Consider the following 13710-nt stretch of genomic DNA (forward strand, 5'->3'; position numbering starts at 1 on the left):
CTTGTTCTTAGTTCTTGCTCCAAAATAATATACAGGTAGGTATCTGTTGCTTTTCTCAATTATGTACCAGAATTTTAAAAAATCTTACTTCTCTGAAGTCTATCAAGTGATGGAGCAATGTCTCAGATCTTGTTTATACAGATACAGAAAACAGTGTTGGGATTCCAGCATCCGTAGAATGAGTTTAGTGCTTGGCCAATCTCTATGTGCATAAGCACATGTGTACACTCATGCTCACATACACATAAACTTTTAAAGGGATGTCTGTCTCTATCTATCTATCTATCTATCTATCTATCTATCTATCTATCTATCTATCTACCTATCTATCTACCTATCTATCTATCTATCTACCTACCTACCTACCTACCTACCTACCTACCTACCTACCTACCTACCTACCTACCTACCTGTCTATCTCTTTATTTCTGTGCTGTTTGCTGTAACCAAGGGGTTGCTGCGTTAACTAACATTGGTTGAGGCAGATGACCAGGCTGTCATGAATGCTTGAAGACTCAGAAAACAGCTCAGTGATGACAAGTAGTCTGTACTGGATTAGGGAAATTATTCCACTTTCTTAAGCTTTCGTCAAATGTTTTATCAAACAACATTTTTGTTTCCAGTTAGGTTTGAGATTCTGAAATTCTCTCTTAATAATTTAGTATGATGAAAATTTTCTAGTCAGCTCTTAATTATATAAATTTAAGTCTGAAACGAGTATATTGAGACTATAATCCTACTTAAGTTGAATAAGTAAGTGATTAGAAAAATAAAATCAGGCAAAACTAAAAACTGTCCTTCGGGGCTAAACAAAAATATAGTAAGTCCCCTTTAAAAAGCAAGAATAATTAACTTCCTTGTAAGCATATTTCTAAGTCTAGAGACAAGCCTGTTACTTATGAGAGCTTAGATAGAAAACACCTCTACAGAAAGGATGAGCTCTAGAATTGGTAATGCCTTAGATACTAGCTTCTAGGTGTCTGCCTAATTTTAAACAAATGTTTATGAGCAAAGATATATGGAATAATTTTAGAATATTAGAAGCACAAAATAGATTAATATAGTAACAAACGTTCATAATCCCAGCATTTGCGGGGTAGAGGCAGAAGGGCCAGATAATTAAGGCCAATCTTAACTAAATAGCAGCTTGAGGCCAGCTTTGACATCATCAACCTTTTCTCAACAAGAAGAAAAAAAGAATCACAAAATAAATTCTTGTCAGTAAAAACCCTTACTGTGGATATCTGTCTCTACTCACTAGTCAATTGACATTTTATTGCCTCAGTATAAACTGTTGTTGCATATTAAATAATAATTAAGCAGAAATGATAGGCTGAAGAGTGGTATTTTTTATGAGTCATACTAGTATGTAAGACACAAAAATCGAAAAGAAAACAAAGAAGCTTAAAATAAAAGCAACATTAAAAAAAACAAAAAACAAAAACAAAAAAAAAAAACCTCACTTTAAAGCTCCTAAATCATATATTTTGGCGACACCATGTGGCGGAACTATGAACTGCTGCTGATATCCACCATGTTTTGTAAACTACCTATTTAATATTAGGAAAAATTTTAAACTATTTTATCAGCTAAATGGCAAAATCAGAAAATCAGTTATCACTACAAAAATGGGTACTTTTGAAAATAAATTTACTAAAGCAGTAATTTTAGGACTCCGTGAGACAGATGTAGGAGGCACAGAGGTCATAAGCACTAGGTAGAAGAAACAAAAATTAACACCCAGGACTGTTCCTTTTCAAAGGGAGAGAGTCCCAACCTGCTATTTTCTCAGAAGGCTGTGAGTGAACACGGCTTATGGCTCAGTGACATTTGCACTGTCTATGTGGTCAGCATCCTCACCCAAATCCACTGTCTGTGGTTCTGCTTATAAATTAAATTAGCTTAATATTTTGTGGTATAATTTCTCAGAATTTTTGTAGGGTATGTGTATGTGTGTGCAACCACCATGGCCATCAGAATAACCATCTGCAGGAGGAAAGAAGGTAGTTTTGTTCAAAACTATCTATAGAACCTATCTTTTTTGGAAGGTGTCAAATGTAAAAGATGTCACATACATTTCATAAAGAGTTTCAAGTATGTGTTTATTAGGTCTGTGCATATGAGTGCAGTGACCTTGAAAGTAAGAATAAAGTCTTGAACTTTACTGTGCACACAGAATTGAATTCATTATCACCAGGTAATTTTTCACCTAAAACTACTCTGGGTCAGACAATACAGGCTAGTCATTCTGAACAAAACTTTCTTGCATCCTGCACACGACATTCTGATGACCATGGTGGTTGCAGACACACACACTCGTGCACACGCACACACAAATGCACCATACAAAGATACTAAGAAATTATACCATAAAAATTAAGCTAACTTAATTATAAGCAAAATCACAGGAAACCACTTTAAGCAGTTAATAAATATAACTACACAACAAATATAGCCCTGATATTCTTTAACACTAGTTTTCTAGATATTGTTACACAAATGTATCTGAACTTCAATATAATTGTTTTGTAATCTTGGTTTTTTATAATTTATACAAAGCTGGGCAGTAGGAATACACACCTTTAATCCAAGCACTTGGGAGGCAGAGGTAGGTAGATCTTTGCGAGTTCAACACTAGCCTGGTTACAGCACAGCCAGGGCTACAGAGAAGGCCTTTCTCAGATAAATTGGATGGATGGATGGATGGATGGATGGATGGATGGATGGATGGATGGATGGATGGATGGATGGATGGACAGACGGACGGGTGGGTTGGATGGATGGATGGAAGGACGGACAGATTTATGGATTGATAGACAGACGGATAGATGGGTGGGTGGGTGGGCAGGTGGGTGGCCAGGCAGGTTGGTGGAAATTTCAGAGAAGGAAATAACCAAAAGGCACCATCACAAATGAGCTGGATAACTAACTCACTTTTTCATACTGTTGTTCAACTATGAAAAATATATAAATCACAGCACTCATGAGCAGAGGCAGGAAGGTGTCTGAGTCTGAAGAAAGCCTGGTCTACACAATATGTTCCAGAACAGCCAGAGTTACACAGTTGAGACCCTACCTCAAAAAAGTTATACATAAGCTTAATTGTATAAAGAATATGCCAATAAAGGGTTAACTCTTTGAGGGGGAAGCTCTTGATTTTAAATTATCAGAACCCAAATATGTATGTTGGCAGATATAACTATAATGAGATGTTATTATTGGTGTACAGGTATTTGAACTAGCTTTTTAATAATTTAAATAAAACTATAGATTCGTGAGATAAAAAGAATTCTTAGAAATCGAGGTGTGGTGGCACACTCCTCTAATCCCAGCACTCAGGGGAGAGAGGCAGAAGTATCTTTTGTGAGTTCGAGACCAGTCTGGTCTACATATCAAGTTTTAGGCTAACAAGAACTACAGAGTCTCAAAAACTTTCGAGACCCCATCAAATAACCTCGCCATTGTGAGGTCTAAAAGCCAAACCACTCATACCAACCACATCCGTACTCAGTGCTGATGCTGAGTGAAAGGACAGGACTGCTGTGCTTTGGTTCTAGCCTCCGTTAAGCTGCTTGTTTCATAATAACTGCAGAGTGTTTGTGGCCACTTATTAAAATAAGTGCTATCAAGGTAAGAATTATGATGCTTATTAAGTCACCAAAGAATCTCAAAGAAAAGGGAAATTGCAATAGAAATATATAAATGTTTCAAAAAAAAAAAAAAAAAAACTAGTCCCTGTTTAAGGGCCAAAGACACATAGTTGAGTTAATGGAATTTGGGTCTTATCATTTGGTCATGTGAAATGAATTGTGTAAAATGTTAAAACTGATGGCTGCTTTTCACTTAACAAGGTGAATTTTAAAGCAAATTCAACTATTTTATTCTTTTAAGTATCAACTTGAGATAGTATGAAAGATCTCTACTTAATTCCTAAAGAAATATATTCTGAAAGAATTTTCCTCTATTTACAATCATAGCTTCCATTGTATTATAACATTATTTTATATTTAGCTTAAATATCTATTACAATTATTTTAATAAAAAACTAAAGTTTTCTATCACAAAACAATTTATTGACAAATTCTCTAAATCTAAAACCCTGTGTATGTTTTATACTTTGCCCATCAATCTGGAAATAATAGCTCATGAGAAAAAAAAAAGCACCAATTATCTTTCCAGTGAAGATGATACTCACAATAGCAATACTTTTCCTTCAGCATCTAACTAAAGCTGTGTGATATGAGAAGTCAACACCTCATTTACATGTGAAGACAGAAAATAAAATATTTACAAAATTCCATTCAACAACTAGAAAAAATAAAAATTCCCATGTGTCTTTTCAAATCATATACAAGACACAGTACATATCAGCTGCAGGTTAAATAGAAAGCAGCAATATTAAAACCATGAATATTAACACATTACAAATTAGAAATATCAAGAAAAAGTACTTGCTCTGAGGGAAAAAACCAAGTACAGCCAGGATAGTCATACTGTGAACTGTTTCAAGAAGAAAACCAAAGAAAAGTTCAAGTAAATGATGTCATATCTCTGAATTTCCTCAATTATTCTTAAACTGTGCCAGAGATCACCCAAGCAAACCTTCCTAGAGCTACCTCAAGAATCTTTCCAGCAGAGAATCTCAACCTGTTTTTAAAACCATCAAGTGGTCAAGTGGTCACACAAATGTGTGTGTGCACGAGTGCACACACACACACACACACACACAAACACAAAATAACAAAACAAACAAACTGCAGTTGTATCAGAAACCACCACGCACACTAGGAAAGACACCCTGGCATGGAGTGGTTTGTTAGTACGTTACTTGATTCGTAACATGTATGAAGCCTCTCTCTCCTTCCTTTCCTTGTTTTCTAGCCCAAAAAAATTGGTTTAAGTGAGAACAGAGTCACATTATAAAAGAACTGATAGTCAATCATCTCCCATGTCTCCACTGACCAAACATTAAGTATAGAATCTAACATGCAAGCCTGCATTTGACCCATTAAATTCGCTGACTGCAGGAGGCTGAACCAGAAAGAAATCAAGTTTCAAGACTAGTTTGAACCAATACAGCAAGTTCCTATCTCAGAAACCTACATACATAAATAGGTAAACTAATGAAATATATCCTTATTTTAGATGAAATGAAATTTAAGTATTTTTAATTTTTGTAAATAAGCATTGCATTTTAATAAGTAAATAAATCCTTATCTCACTGGATGACTGAGGTAAGGAAAGTTCCTCTGATATGAACATATCAATAGGCTCTAACTTTGAAGTGTGAATAAAAGATTCTAGGGAAGATTAACACACACACCCCCCCACACACACAGAGCAATTTGGCCTTCTTTCTACCAAAGGTATTTTCATCAGAAGACAGCTTGCTTTAGTTAAGACAGAAATTACATTTTAAACTACTCTAAGGTTCTTCCAATCAAAAGTCACTTTGAAGTGAATAGCACAGCTTCTAATACTTTCAGGCATCTACTATCCCTAAAGAACTGCACTTTTGTTTCAAAACAAATGGTCATTTAAACACATCTTTTATTCCTATTCAAGCTTTTAAACTTGAAAATGGGGACATCAAGTCCAAGATTATATGGAAACCATATGTATATTAACAGCTTGTTCTGGAAGAGATGGAAAATAAACAGTTCAGTGATTGTTTAAATCACAAGCCAAGATAGTCAAAGCTCACCTGCTCAGACTGTGTTTAGCTTGGTGGTAAATAGTTAAGCAATGTCATTTTAAACACCCCCCCCAAGATAAAACTGGATAACGATGACTGAAAAAAAAACACCAAATTGGCAAGGTTAAAGAAATAGCAAAATAAAATCTAAGAAAAATATAGCCAAAGAAAATATCTTTAACTCATACTATACAAAAGTAAATTTCTGAAATGCTTTTTTAAAAATAAAGCCAAAAATGTATTAATATATTAAAATCTCTACCTGAGTCACTCCTAAGAATCAGTAATAACTGCCTAAACCTCAAGAAAATAAAAAGTAGTACTTGGTAGACTGAAACAAATATGAGACACACTTTGCCCTACTATTACTATTACCTCCTAGAACACATCACTGCCACCAACCAGCGTCAACTGCTGCATAAACCCTCCACTTCTTACCTAAGGGAAAGCTGTGCTAGCAAGGAAGGCCTCTGCCCTGTAAGACCTGCCATCAAAGATCCAACATTACTAAAGGAGCAAGCAACAACACTGCTACTGAACTTCTCCATGGTACACACACCTCCTGTCTACCTATTTCCTGACCCTGCATTAAGATCTTTAAAAACCTCACATATGCTCTCTGATTAAGGCTTCCTAGATTCCTGGTCTAGATTTTCCATTTCCTTTCTCTCTTGTCCTTTGCTTGCCTAAACAGTATTGTCAACAGCCTCCATTTAGACTCTAGTCACACACAGTAAGTACTGTTGTATTGTGTCCCTACTTACACCCCCAGACCTGGTTTCTGTACTCTAATAAGCTCTGGGGTTTACAATAAATTTTTTGAAAGCCTGAGAATTTAACACAGGGCTATTCATCCACTAAGGCTACATCTCAGCCTAGGTTTTTGAGAGATACTAATCATATCCTATTAAATTTTCTCCCTAAACAGAAACAAGAAAAAAAAATACATAAAATAAAAACTTCTGGGTTTTTTTTTACCAAAGTTCTGATACAACACTAATGAAATCCAAAATAAGTAATTTAAACAATCTGCGTGCACTCTAGAAGGTTTCTAATGTGAGGCATGTGGAATGCATATATAGCACACATATAGCCAAACACAAAACTGTAAATGCACTCTAAACACTGAGATTTGTTTTGAAAATGTTTAACCTCAGTTGTGCAGCTCTCAAGTGTGAACTTTGTATATGACAATTCTATGTTAAATGTGAAAGGCTGGACACATCTGCCAAAGTACTGGATTATTTTATGACTTGACACAAGCTAGACTCATTGAAAAAAAAGACTCTCAATTGAGAAACTGTCCCACCAAACTGCCCTGTGGGCAAGCCTGTGGTATATTTTCTTAATATATGATTGTTGTGAGAGGGCCCACCTAACTGTGGATGGTGCCACCCCTGGGCTGTCAGCCCTAAGCACTATAAGAAAGCAGACTGAACAAGTCATGTGGACGTGGACAGAGCTAATAAACACCATTCCTTCAAGTCCTCTTGCCTCCAGGTTCTTGTTTGAGTTCCTATGCTGACTTCCTTTGATGATGGACTGCATTGTGGAAGTAAAAGCTATATAAACCCTTTCCTTCCCAGGTTGCTTTTGGTCATGATATTTGATCAGAGCAATAGAAACCATAATTAAGACACACAGCTAATTTTATCATTAAACAACCCAAATTGGGAATATTCTATCTTTTCTTAGATCAGTACTAGTAAAATATAGCTCTAGCACTAAATTTAAAACTTTCTCCAGAGGGGAGTTAAAAAGCTATTGAAAGCTTCTGACTCCATGTGAAATCTTATCCTCATGTGGCAACTGGATGGGCAAACCCTTGTCTATTTAAAAACATGCTATAAACATAGTAAAAATTAGGACAACCCTAAAGGTTATAATGCCTTTTTTTGGGAGTATCAAGCAAGCAAATTTTATATAACCTAATTCTCAAGCCATCCCACCCACATGTATGAAAATACGGTTGTTTTAAAACATGAAATTAGTAGAAAATTGTTATCAATATTTTTAATGATGCTTTTTCCCTTTCATGAGTCGTAACTACAAATTTCCAGATTGGTGAGCATAAAGCTATGTCTACACATGACCTTCATGAAACATCTGTTATTTTATGAAATTCTAAACCTTCCCACCAAAAATTCATTGTGTAGACTTCACCAAAGATGTAAGGACAGAATTAAAAACTGTGTCCTTAATTAAAATTTATAAAGTAACAAATTCTACAACATATATCTGACTTTTTATCAAATGAGGATTAGCCATTAAGAAATAAAATAATGAAAGAGCCTAAACTTTATAACCAAAACTAAACTTCCCTCTAAGTTAGTACTACTTAAAAAGCAATCTGTAGGAAAATTATACAGAAGCCAAGTCTCAGGAAACTTATGAGTTTTGAACTTGTTCCCATGCTCTGGTCTCAGAGAACTGAGATAAAACTTGAAGATTCACCACTAATGTTCAGAATCAAATTAATGTCCATCTACCACAGTATTTTCTAATGTCAACACATCAAGTATTCCTAAACTTACCCAAATGAAGCAGCGTAAACTGAGCTGCCAGTTCCTTTGCATCCTCCAGCGTTGTGCAGAGTTTATCTGGCATGAAGTAACTCTGGGATCCATTTGCAATTGCAGGAATAACTATTTTATACACCAAGAGTAGTTTTCCATCCTGACTTGTTGTTGAATATAAATAATATTCTGGTGGTGCCCAATTATTTTTGTTGCAGTAATAATCCAAATGCATCACTGCAGAATTAAAATGATTGGATTTTAAAGAATACATACTAATTGGGGTAAGCTTTGTTCCAGGAAAAAAAGGATAAGTACATCTTTCAATCTCAGGGGGGCTTGGACTATGCTGACCATTGAGACGAGTTGGGAGAGCTGGTGGCTTGCCTAGACTTTTGGAGTGACTCTCTTCCTTGTTAGCATATACAAGTAGATTTTCAGAATTTGGGCTGATCTGGCCATTAAGATGCTGCCGCCAAGTATTTTCTTTATTAACTGGCTTTGCCAAGGTTACCTCAATACTGGCTCCATCAATGCATTTTCCATTCATAACAGACATAGCAGCCACTGCATCTTCTCGGTTGAAAAAGTGAACGAATGCATAATCTCTAAGTTTCTTTACTCGTTCCACTGCACCAGGCTTGAATTTATTGAATTCTGCTTTAATTGTTTCCTCTGTGGTTGAGATCATTAGATTTCTTACATAGAGAACTTTAACTCTCTGCATGGTTTCCTCATCAACTTCTTTCTCTGGATCAGCCCAATCCACCTGAATGGTGTGGCCCCAGAGTTGAAATGTTCCTGAAAAGAAAATTGCATGAATCTGAAGGTACCAAGAGCAAAGAATACAAATCTAAATAGCAACATATAATAATTTCTCCAAGTAAACCAACTCAAACACATATTAATATCTGATTAACCACTTGTGTCTATTCACACCAAAGTTTTTATTAAAGAAAACCTAATCAGAATTTATGACAGACTTTTAAGAGTTAGTAAGACAAGACTTTGAAGACTGATCACTGTAATAATTAAATAAGGCTTTCTGGATTTTTACTAAACATAATTAACAAAGTTAAAGTTATGTACACATTAAAGTATAGACACATTCAGTAATTAGCAAAGTAACTCATTTTGTAGGAACAATTTCTCATAACTTATTAGTCATTTAATTTACTTCCTCTTAACAATTCTTTGTTCCTTTTCATGCGGCATTATATAACTTGCTAACAATGTTCTAAACTTTACTGATCCATTTTCCAATTTATAATGGGATTAATATGTAAAGTAACCTTTGAATATCTTACCTGGAATCAGCTTTCTCCTGGCCATTGCAGCAGCTCTGTGAGACTCATACTCAACAAATGCAAAACCACGGTTCTTGGTTTTGTCAGTTGCACTTGGATAAACAATCACATCTACAACACCTTCTGTAACTTTCTTCATTTCATCCAAAATTTCTTCCTTTTTCTTTTCTTTGGGAATTGCTCCAATAAATAATCTGCAATTATCCAAGCTTACACACACACCAATAAACTTCCCTGGTCGAATCTCATAATTGTTAAGAATCCGGATGGCTAACTGGGCTTCTTCTTTAGTAGTATACATCACAAAAGCATAACCTCGGTTTTCACCACTAAATTCCATCATCAGTCGAAATTCATATATCTTCCCAGCTCTTTCAAATACAGGAACCAATTCATCTTCATACATATCACGAGGTATTTTTCCAACAAAAACTTCACAACCTCTAGGGGGAGGAGGACCTTCCCAACCTGAAAAATAAACACAACTAAATTCTACAAAGCTATATTCATAACAATCATTTACTCAAAGCTGGAGAGATGGCTCAGAGGTTAAGAGCACTGACTGCTCTTGTAGAGGTCCTGAGTTCAATTCCCAGCAACCACAACCATCTGTAATAAGATCGGATGCCCTCTTCTGGTGTCTGAAGAGAGCAACAGTGTGCTCACATATATAAAAAAAAAATCTTAAAAAACAAACAATCATTTACTCTCTCAACAAATTGTCTTCAAGCAGTATTCTAAGTATTGAAGTTCAAAAGCTAATGAAGTTCCTTCCCTTCTTTTCTTTTAGTTTAACCAAACTCTGGGAGACAATATAAATGATAAAGATCTGTGATCTGTGAGAAAAATATAGCTACAGGAGAGGTGTCACTATGAATAAAATAGGCAAATCTCTGAACACAATGTTTACACAATGGCCTAAGTGAAACAAAGAGTTAAGTACAAGGATTATCAGGGGGAGAAGAAATCAAAAGTAAAACTACAATACAGATGCCTTCCTGCCTAAAGTGTACTACATGGAGGACAGCAGTAGCAAGGGACGAAGCTACTGGGAAAACTAGAAGGCGGAACTCTGTTTAATCATTTTCAGAGTCTGGTCTATTCACTCTGGCTATAGAAGTACTATGCCTCTACTCACTGCTCCTTCAAATACATCCCCAAATGCCTATCTGTAATGCCTTCAGTATACTATCCCCCAATGCCCTGAATCTTGATTTATTTCTCAATCCAAACCAAGTTATTTCTCAACCACTTCTTAAGAGCAACATTTTCAATGAATTCATAATCTCTTTAAAAATCATTAATCATGGCTGAAACTGTTTGGGAAGCTTGTGAGGATAACACCTCATCTAAATGACTATTTAAATATTTAATTTAAATATGTATAAGCAAACTCCACCTGGAGGAGGACCACCAAATTTCCTTTGCCCGTTTTCTTGGACCATGTTGTAGCCAGTCTTTTCCATCAGAGCCAGCAATGCGGCTTCATTCTGAGTGCCGGTGCGGACTTTACTGCATCCATTTGTCCCAGCGGTGTCTTCTTCATTCATGGCTGCAGCTCCTAAAACAAAGTCAGATAACTGTCAGCGGACAGCAGGGCGGCAGCGGTCCGGGAGCATTTGTTTGGATTGCATGAGCCAGAGAGTTGTGACTAACAGGTGCGGTGACTAACCTTCGCTACTGCTCTTTATTTCCAGTCTCACTAGAACAGAAACTGGAAGACTGTTTTTCAAGCTACTCCTCTACTAAGCAGTGCCTTTAGGTAGTCTAAGTAGGAGAAAGGGAGGAAAGGGGGAGCAGAATAAAGAAAGAATGAGAAATCGGATGTGAGAGTTAGGAAAAAGAAACCCAAAAAGTAACAAAATACGCTTCCATCAATGATTTTTGAAGTCACCTTCAATCTACACAGTCAGAGTTTTAAATAATTCTGTCATATAGACCAACTGAATCTTTTCTGTGAGTACAAATACCACACTTGTCAGATACATATAACCTGATTCCTACACTATTCACATTCTCAGCAATCTTCAACAATTTCCAGAAACAAAGTCTTCATATCAGCCCATTTGTTTCTACTCTAAGTTTCCAGAGAGTGAATAGAAACACATAATTACCAGTTACCTGAGAAGAAACAGGAGCTAATGTGATATCTGATTTGCATCAGCTTAATAGACTTTTCTTAGCTGGGTGAACAGGAACTTCTTCAGCATCCTATATAAAATGTATATATGTATGTGTATGATTTCATGTGTGATGGTGAGCATAGCATGCTCAAGCATATCTATGTATATGGAAGCCAATAATCAACTTTGGGTGTGACTCCTCCGATGCTGAAATTACAAGTACATGCAACCATGCCCAGTTATGTTTTTGCTTTTTCTTTAAACTAGAGTCAAACTTAGGTTCTCATAGTTACATGACAAATACTTTCCCAACTGACTTAACTCCTTACTGTACTTTAATTTTTTAATTACCATATTTGTATATTCTAGTGATCAACATTGTAGTTGTCTCTCACATAGCATTATAAATAATTACAAAAATCCTAAATTAATATTATGAAAAGTAGACTGAAAAATATCTTGCATATATAATCTTTCTAATTACAAAATGGAAACCAGGACACTGTAGTATAGCATTTTAGAATTCCATTTACTACTTGACCATGGCCAATCTTGTGTAATCTTAGGAGCTAAGCAGAATTGTGCCTGGTTAGTATTTTAAGATGGAAGAAATAAAAACCTTTAAACCAGTGTACTTTAATTCTAGTATTCCTTCCTATATAACTTTGACAACTTCATTTGTTTATACATTATCCATTTAAGCAGGCATACCAACCTAAGTTCTCATAAGACTTATCTTAATGTAGATTAACAAAGTATGTAAAAGGGCTACTAGGAATTTCCATAAGGATCAAGTAAGCGCCTTTATAAATATGAGAATGGGTGTAAACTCATTTTGTTTTTTGTTTTTTTTTTTTTTAGGTGCTCACAGTGTTGACATAGGTTGTACTTTTTTTTCAGAAACAACTTTCATTTCTCAAAGTGTTGTAGGTGTGACACAATAAATACAAACTCTGACTGACTACAAGCACTGGTACACAAGTTCACAGTGGGTTCTGGTGGGGATGAGACAGGAGAGAAAGTCATCAGTTTACTCTAGGGCAGAGGATCACAACATATATCCTGTGTATCAGATATTTATAGTTTATTAATGAAAAATTACAGTTACAAAGTAACAACAAAACAATTTTATGATGGGGGTAATACATCATGACGATCTATATTAGAGATAACCACATTAGAGGTTGAGAACCACTGGTCTAGAGCAAGGGAGACTGTCACCATAGCATGCATCTAGTGCTTCAGAGGTAAGCATGGATCTACAGCAAGATGGCTTGGGTTCATAACCTTTCTTTTCACTCACTAGCTATATAATAAATTATTAGTTATACTGTACCTTAGTTTCTTCATCTGAAATATGCTGATAACCCCTTATTATTCACACAAATATTTTATAAATAAAAGGAAATGTTTTACAAATAAATCAGCTAATGACTAAGTAAAAGGATTAGGACTGTCATCTTAAAAATTATTCAGAAATTTTAATTTTATGTATATTTTGTGTCTTAGTCAGGGTTTCTATTCCTGCAAAAAACATCATGGCCAAGAAGCAAGCTGTGGAGGAAAGGATTTATTTAGCTTTGCTGTTCATTGTCAAAGAAGTCAGGACTGGAACTTAAGCAGGTCAGGAAGCAGGAGCTGAGGCAGAGGCCATGGAGGGATGTTACTTACTGGCTTGCTTCCCCAGGCTTGCTCAGACAAGCTTCCTTATAGAACCCAGGTCTACCAGCCCAGGGATGGCACCACCCACAATTGGATGGGCCCTCCCCCCTTGATCACTAGTTGAGAACATGCCTTACATCATGGAGGCATTTCCTCAGCTGAGGTTCTTTTCTCTGTGGTTACTCCAGCTTTTGTCAAGTTGACACAAAACCAGCCAGTACAATTGACCCCTTGTCAACTTGACACACAAACACATCACTATTAAACCTCAACCCTTACTTTCTTACTCATAACCAAGATCTAAATAATCTTAAAGAGTCCCACAGTCTTTATAAGATCTTACATATTAAAATTTCAATCCCTTTAAAATATCCAATCCCTTTTAAAATTCAAATTTTTTCAATTCA

General features: G+C 35.8%; 1 protein-coding gene across 2 annotated transcripts in view; it reads right to left on the minus strand.

The window, feature by feature from the left end:
• The window catches only part of RBM46 (RNA binding motif protein 46), a gene marked incomplete at both ends in the record, with an annotated part of 33319 nt that extends 22251 nt beyond the window's left edge, over positions 1-11068 (minus strand). For both annotated transcript variants that reach the window (XM_080916598.1, XM_080916599.1), the window contains 3 exons: positions 8230-9012; positions 9519-9986; positions 10918-11068. In XM_080916598.1, coding sequence (XP_080772724.1) covers positions 8230-9012; positions 9519-9986; positions 10918-11068 — 1402 coding nt within the window. The remainder of the gene's footprint in view (positions 1-8229; positions 9013-9518; positions 9987-10917) is intronic.
• Positions 11069-13710: the final 2642 nt, after the last annotated feature.

Source organism: Micromys minutus (assembly GCF_963924665.1).
Source record: "Micromys minutus genome assembly, chromosome: 4".
NCBI lineage: Eukaryota > Metazoa > Chordata > Mammalia > Rodentia > Muridae > Micromys > Micromys minutus.